The sequence below is a fragment of the Gymnoscopelus braueri genome (genome assembly GCF_963280865.1).
Source record: "Gymnoscopelus braueri genome assembly, chromosome: 15".
In the NCBI taxonomy this organism is placed as follows: Eukaryota; Metazoa; Chordata; class Actinopteri; order Myctophiformes; family Myctophidae; genus Gymnoscopelus; species Gymnoscopelus braueri.
In genome coordinates this window covers 11,019,912-11,027,411 of record NC_137620.1, presented here as the reverse complement: position 1 = coordinate 11,027,411, position 7,500 = coordinate 11,019,912, and the positions used below count along the sequence as shown (strand labels likewise).

General features: G+C 43.9%; 1 protein-coding gene across 1 annotated transcript in view; it reads right to left on the bottom strand.

Moving 5' to 3' along the window:
* The window catches only part of dysf (dysferlin, limb girdle muscular dystrophy 2B (autosomal recessive)), a 145,371-nt gene that overhangs the window by 22,887 nt on the left and 114,984 nt on the right, over positions 1-7,500 (bottom strand). The window contains 1 exon segment of the mRNA XM_080450776.1: positions 4,828-4,926. Within this exon segment, the coding sequence (XP_080306902.1) occupies positions 4,828-4,926 (99 nt within the window).

Genomic DNA, 7,500 nt, shown 5'->3' with positions numbered 1-7,500 from the left:
ACTGTCCAAGGTCGCAGTTTTGGTGTGTTTTTGCGCCCAGATAATCTCCAGTGTCTCCTCAGGCCTGAATTTGACCTAAACGACCGTAACAACTGTGTTTGACAGAAGAGTTAAGGCCCATTTATACTTCCGTTTGGAACAGATACTGTGTTTTATACAGTATGTTCAGAATGGAAGTGGGAAGTGGTATTGCTCGCATACTTTGTGCTATTTGCAAGTTGTGGGAAAGAAACGTTTGCATCTGTAATAGGGGATGGGCATTTGGACCTTTTTTCAGTAAACGTTTAACCTTTTGATTGTGGGCGGTTAACCGTCTATGACCTCATATCAATAAATACAAAAGTTGCAGTCCTATCTGTGGGCAGTTCAAATAGGGCCTTAAGACATTTATTGTAATGGAGTTGGTACAACTGAAGTTCGGGAGGTTGGACCAAGGAGAGGTCAACCATACACAACTCTAACCAGCCACTGGCAACTCCACCCTGTGCCACTCTGTGCCAACCACCCACCTATATCTCCAATCAAGCTGACAACTCCTCCCCTGCCAACCCCCGCGGTATTTAAACCCAGAAAAATGGTGGTGTGCATAGTTACCAGTAACCATACCATTCAATAACAACCGCAAACCTATTTTTGTCGGATGCTTGGTCTTTCCTAGTGAAACATAGGCCTACATTAGTTCTATATCTCATTCTGTAATGTTGTTTTCTTCTCTTCAAATGTGTTTTTCTTTACAAGATATTGTAAAATATTGTATGAGGAACAATTATAGATTATATTTAGGCTAAGTGATTTATTCCATAAAAATTCTGTTAATATTTTATTTATTTTTATATGACTTCATTGCGGTTAAATTCGGTTAGCGACACACATTCCCTTCATCTAGGGTATGATTGATAGATAGATAGGTGGCGAAAGGAGAGAATGTGGGAGTGGGGTATAATACAGACGTTGAACTGACGCAAGGCTAGCGCTGGAAACGGTGGCTCAGTTTAGAATGACGCCATAGCAGACCAAACCAAACCTACTACCTAGGGAGAGACAGGGAGAGAGAGAGAGAGAGAGAGAGAGAGAGAGAGAGAGAGAGAGAGAGAGCGTAAGGGATTAGCGGAGGTGAAAGAGGGGGCAGTTGAGGTGGAGAGCAGAGGTGATGGTGAAGGGTGTGGGGGGGGGGGAGGCAGACGGAGATATAGGCCAAGGGAAAAGGCTGGAAACAGTGGGTCACTTCAGTGTGACTACCTAACTGAACCCTTTACAGAGAGAGAGAGAGAGAGAGAGAGAGAGAGAGAGAGAGAGAGAAATGTCACAGACTGGACAAGCGAAGGAGTAGGGGAGACTTTTGTCAATCCCACAAAAGAAATTCCATTTCAGCTTCACCCGGCTGATGGCTGCTGTAAGGGTTTAAGTATCTTTCTAACATGTATACATGGGCAGGCCTGGAGGCGAACAGGTGACCTTTTGGTTACCAGACAGCCTCTCTACCCACTCAGCCACGGTCGGCCGCCTGATGGGAGGTGAGGAAGAAAGAGAGGGAGTAGTACTGCCTAGAGCAGGGGTGTCCAAACCTTTTTTTTTTCAAATGGGGAAAATATGAACACACCTTAGATCCGACTGCATACTTCCAAACTGTAACTTTGTCACATACAAATGCATTACATTACAACAATTGTATTTAACTCCAGTCTTTTGTTGTCAGCGTAGCCAAATGTAAGTCACTCACATGCATGCACTGCATTGGTATTATATTTACTGATCAATATTGTCTTGGGGGCTTTTCTGCCTTTTATTGATAGCACTCAGTAGAGACTGACAGGAAACAGGGAGAGAGAGACGGGGAGTGACACGTAGCAAAGCCGTCAGGGAATCAAACCTGCAACTCTTTACAGCATAAATGGTATGCACCTTAACCACTAGGCCAGCGGCACCCAAATTGTCTTTTGTTCAAATGCTGAACTAAACTAAAAAGGTCTAAAAATAAAAATGCCCTTTCTTTCACATTTTGAGAATGAAACAACAACAGGAACAAGCAGTTCCTGAGAAACAGCCTATCTGCAGGTTAATTTCAAAACACTGTATGAATTTCACGAGACACTACTGGCAGGCCTCAAATAATACATTTCAGGAAGGAAGCCGCTGGCCATTATACCATCTGACCTTGTGCCACGACTGGTCCCCGGGCCGTACTTTGACATAACTGATCTAGAGAGAGATGGAGAGGGTGGAGGTAGGAAAGGGTGTTTCTGAGAGAGGTGAGCCAAGTTGAGGAGCGGCCCGCTCTCACTTCGTTACGATGGGGTAGAAAAAAAACTCCTGACCAAACCTAGCGTCAGGGGAGAGAGAGGAAAGAAGAGACAGAAGACCTGGTGTGTGGAGAAGAGAGGTGAGGGGGGGGGGGGGACATGAGAGGGGAGATGGAGAGACTGAGAGAAAGAGAGGATTGAGAGCCAAAATAAGGGCAGAGCTTACTTTAATGTCTCAACCCCAAACCTTGAGTTATCTCTCATGTTGAATGAATTCACAACGTTTTTTTCCCCCCGCTCAATGTGTGTGTAAAAAACATCTGAAACAGCCTTCACGTGTACGCCTAGTTCAGACGACAGCGTGCTCCTGGCTGCCACTTTGTCTCGTCGGAGAGCAACAGCGGAAAGGTGGAACTTTTGTCAGAGCTTCAGAGCTTTTTTGCTAGCTCTGCCTCCTCCTGCTAGGTCGCTCCTTGCCATAGACCAGAGGTTCTCAACCATTTCAGACCGTGACCCCCCTTAATGATCACATTTGAACTGGGGACCCCTCAACCATACAAACACTTGGAATGTAGTAGTTGAGGCATTACATTTAGTTAGACTGGTTCGACAGATAAATAATTGTGAAAATCCGATCTCCAAGCTCACAGAGCCTCGTGTTGCGAGGCGTTGTGAGCTTGTAGAACGTCTATTTTCAAAATGTTTGCCTAATTTCTTATATTATTTGACAATTTGACCAATGTTTGACCAGTTTTTATGGTATAGTGTGTTGATTATTATTATTTATTTTTTTGGTATTAAAAAGGTCTTAAAAGTCCTTAAATTGTCACTTCACCGTCATCTGGGGACCCCCCCAAAAAATCATGTGGGGGGTCCCAACCCACAGGTTGAGAACCACTGCCATAGACAATGCATGGAACCATGTCGCTTTCTCGGAGCGTGGAAGCCGAATACCGTTGATGTCAAATTTCAGACATCGAGTTTTGCAACTCAAACGCTCAACATAGCCCCGTCGTTTTAACCAGTCAGGAAAGAACACTGTCTACATGAAAAATAGCAGTAATTATAGAAACGCTCAGCTGTGTTTGTGTTTGTTCAAAAAATCACGCTGAAAGTGATCCAAACGATATCGTCCACAGCTATTAGTTGTCTTTATAGTTGTGGTGTGGACGCTTGCCATCCATTTGAGTTAGAACCATTTTTAAAACCACACATTTATAGTTATCGTGATCGTCATCGTGCTCGGTGTGAATGGCCCTTACCCCTGCGTAGATCTAAGTGTGCGGAAATCAGTTTGGACTGACGCTTTCAGCACCTTAGCATAGATGTGTTTGGTTGGCGCGCCGGTCGTCCTGCATTATCCAGGAATTGAAGGGGAAAGTCTGTGGTAGAATATTGTCAGCCAAGACGCTGATGAAAGTTCAACATGATGACTCATGTCCCTTCAGGCATCACAGTTCTGAGACACCCCGTCCTCCCAAAGGTACAAGAGGGTCGGGAGGTCGGGGGGTCAGGATGTCGGGGGGGGGGGGGGGGTCAGGATAAATAGGGTATGGGTGATGAGAGCGTGGGTGACCAGCGGGTTTGTGTGATGAGGTTGTGTGGGAAAGGAGGTAAAACGGCGGAACTTTCAACTCCAAAACAAAAATGGAACATTGAAAGAAGCTGACATCATCGCTTAATTCTCCCGGGTGTCGCGCAAAAATGGCCGACCCCAGTGTTTAGATGGGACAATTCCTAAGGTCTGATAGACATGTAATAGACGTAAATAAACAGCCGTGGCTGCTGGGAGATTGGAGTGGGAAGTGGGATGAAAGCGGGCGATCGTTTTGGTGGGCGGAGGGTTTGTCAGGGGTGAGCGCATAGGTCGAGGTCATCGCGTCACTATGACGACAAAGCGAACGAGGGATCGTGGCCTTTTCCTCATGAATATAATCCTCCTGTGTAAGCTGGCGAATCCCAAACTCACCATGGATGAGTCATCAAAACAATGACAGAATGTCAGGTCAGTGGGTGTGAGAGGAGAGGAGAGGAGTAGTCTTGTCTACAATTTTCGGATGTTACAGAGAGTCTGTAATTCCACCCAGTATTTGAAAAAATATTTTTTGAATTTCAATTTCTTCAAACTTCTGCTTGATTTTCTAATCATTCTTTTTTTTTTTTTCTTTTTTGCCTTTATTGACAGTGACAGGAAATGTGGAGGGACAGTTATGGAATGACATTTAGCAAATGGTCGGTCCGGCCTTGACTCGCTGTTCAGAGCATTGCACCGATGTGGTATGCACCTTTACCATTCGGCTAACGGATCACCCCATTTTCTACTCATAGTCAGGGCTTCCGAACTACAGACTTCGCAAAGCATTTGAACATTGTGGAGATGTCTGTCTTGAGACTAGGAGAGGAGAGGAGAGGAGAGGAGAGGAGAGGAGATTTTCGTTGGTTGGAAAATAAAGGATGGTTGATAATGATATCCTCACACGCACGCACGCATGCACGCACGCACGCACGCACACACACACACACACACACACACACACACACACACACACACACACACATACACACACACACAGAGCGTTACTCTCACCTGTAGCATATCGAGGCCTTTCTCCAGATAGGTTCCACATTTGTTCCTCTCTCCGGTCGAGGCGTAGAACTTGCTCCACCAATCCATGAACTCCTCCTCCTGTTGGTCAGCATAACGCCAGAGGTCAGAGGTGTCTTGAGGCTCCCGTGGTCTATGGGTCTATAGATCAGTGATTCTCAAACTTTTACATTTCAAGAACCCCAACCCATAACTCTAATTTAGATCGACCCTCAGAGAACGTCGAAGGTCCCCCTACACAACACAGTCCCCCACACAACACAGCTTCCAAAGTGGAACTCGAACGGCCTTTTGTGTTCAACACATTAACTCTAAAATAAATTAAAAGCCCACATTTAATTAAAAGGATCCCTGGCTAATAAGCCTTATATGCCTAAATATATTATAATTGCCCTGTATAACTAACATTTGAAACGAAAAACACCTTCAATATTTATTTATTTTATTTTAGAAATAGTACGTCTTTCACTCAATAGGGACCTCTCCCGTCGCAAGTTGATGATGTCATATGTCCATGTGTGGTCCAGCCCTATCAATGTATGGAATGCATGTGCTAACTAAAAAACTACTTAATGCTTCCTATAGGTTATGAGCATCAAAGCAATATTTTAAAAACATTTTATTAGCACATGCATTCTAGTCCGTGAGCCAGGACCCCAAATATGGGGTCATCACTACCATCTGGGGGGAATAATTCTCATAGTGATTTTTGGGTAGGTATACACCCCTAGAGCTAGGAAAAATGTGATAGCCTTGCATCGGTGGTAGCTATCTGTGTGTTATCACTGCTTTTATAACCACAAGCCAAAACACAGTTTTCAAAATCCGAATGAAGCATTCTACTTCAAACTGATGGTTCTCTCTTATTATTGACCCTCTCTCTCTGAAAAATGGTTGGGATAAAGCTCAGACTATATATTGTTCAGAAAGGCTGTTAAAATTAGCATATCTAGAATATTTTTCTATTACAGGCAGTGACAACATAGTGACTATATGTGACATAAGATGTACTTCGGTTCTAATGAAAGATGGAACACAAAGGGTTCCTTTGTAAATTACCTAAAGATTTAAAACCATGTTTACATACATAGATTCTAAGGAAATGTATTATGAAATTCAATAAACAGAATATAGTGCAAGTGTGTAAGAAAATATCCAAAATGGCCACTAAACACACGCCTGGCAATTTTTTACTTGTAATCCGCTTGTCTTAGAATACCTCTGTGTAATACCTATTTTTTTAGGGTTTTCATATGTGTAGAATCCATTCCTGTTTTTTTTTATATCAGGTCAATCATGTCAAAGGTCAGGTCAAGGTAAAATTTGACCTCTGGGAGAACAACAAATGGAAACAACTTGATGAACTTTCATTCCATTTGTTTTGTGAAAAGTGTCATTAACATATCACAAGAACTGGTATTCATAATAACCTGAATGTAAAATGATATAATCTAACAGCAAATATGTATCTTTTGCAACTACATCTGTATTCTCCAACCCACATCCTGTTCTACCTCATCCCAATCTGGGAACCCAGAGCCAAGATGAGAATGAAAAACAGCGCCCTCTGCTGTTTGTACTATCTCATCTTGGCTCTGGGACAACGTAGCACCCGTGCGCAAGGAAACCGGGGTTTTGGTCTGCCTTCAGCCTTTCACTTCCGGTGGTGCCACTATGTTTTCATTCCCACTAACAATATTTCTACACGGAACACTAACACCATTTCTCCCAGAGAACATGGATCGTTTTGGTTATAAGCCCACTTGTTTCTATGATGAAAGAGTAAGTTAAAATGTGAATATCTTTCCGTGGTTTTGTCTGCTCCGCGGACGCTATTGTTAAATTAGTTTGGGTTTGTTTCGAGGGGGAAGGATCGACGGACACGTGAATCCCGCCCACTACATTAAATTGGGTAAAGCGCGGCCTGCTTCCTGATCTGAAGGCACGCCCACTTGTAGCCCAGTGCGTACATGTTATGACGAACCTTCACGACAGATTCCAACGCAGAGCAGAATCTGTTCTTGAGAGATTAACCTCATCCTTACAAGTATCCTCCTTATTGACATCACTCCTCATCTGTAGCATGAACATATCATCAGTAACCATCTTCACCAGAGCAATTACAGTACATCAGTGCTGTACTTCTCACTCTCTGTGCCCTACATTGATATTGCACCATGTCACATAGCTCTGACGGTGCTGGGTCACCCTTAGCAATGACAGGAACAGGAATATCCTGGATCTCCCATCCAAATTGTGTGACATCATACGACTTGTCAGGTGGAGCTTGGTGGTCTGCCACTTTCCACAACATCACTTGTAAATGAGCCCACATGTGGTGCAACAGGTTGGTCGGTGTTGGAGGAAGGGCCATTGACTTGTGGCAACCACCTCACCCAGCACATCAGGGTAGCCTGGGAAGTTCCCTGCCAGCAAAGTGTTGTGTGCTCTGATCTTGCCTTTGCCATACATATAAGACTGTCCCATCACAATGCTCCATCTGTACTTTACACTGTAGGTCCACCTGATACACCCCAATACACCAACAGGACAAGAACATCAGTTAAATCACTGAGTATGTGTATCACACCCTTTCCAGAGATGGCTGCATCAGGGATATAGGAAATCATGGTGATGTCTGCCTCATCATGACTA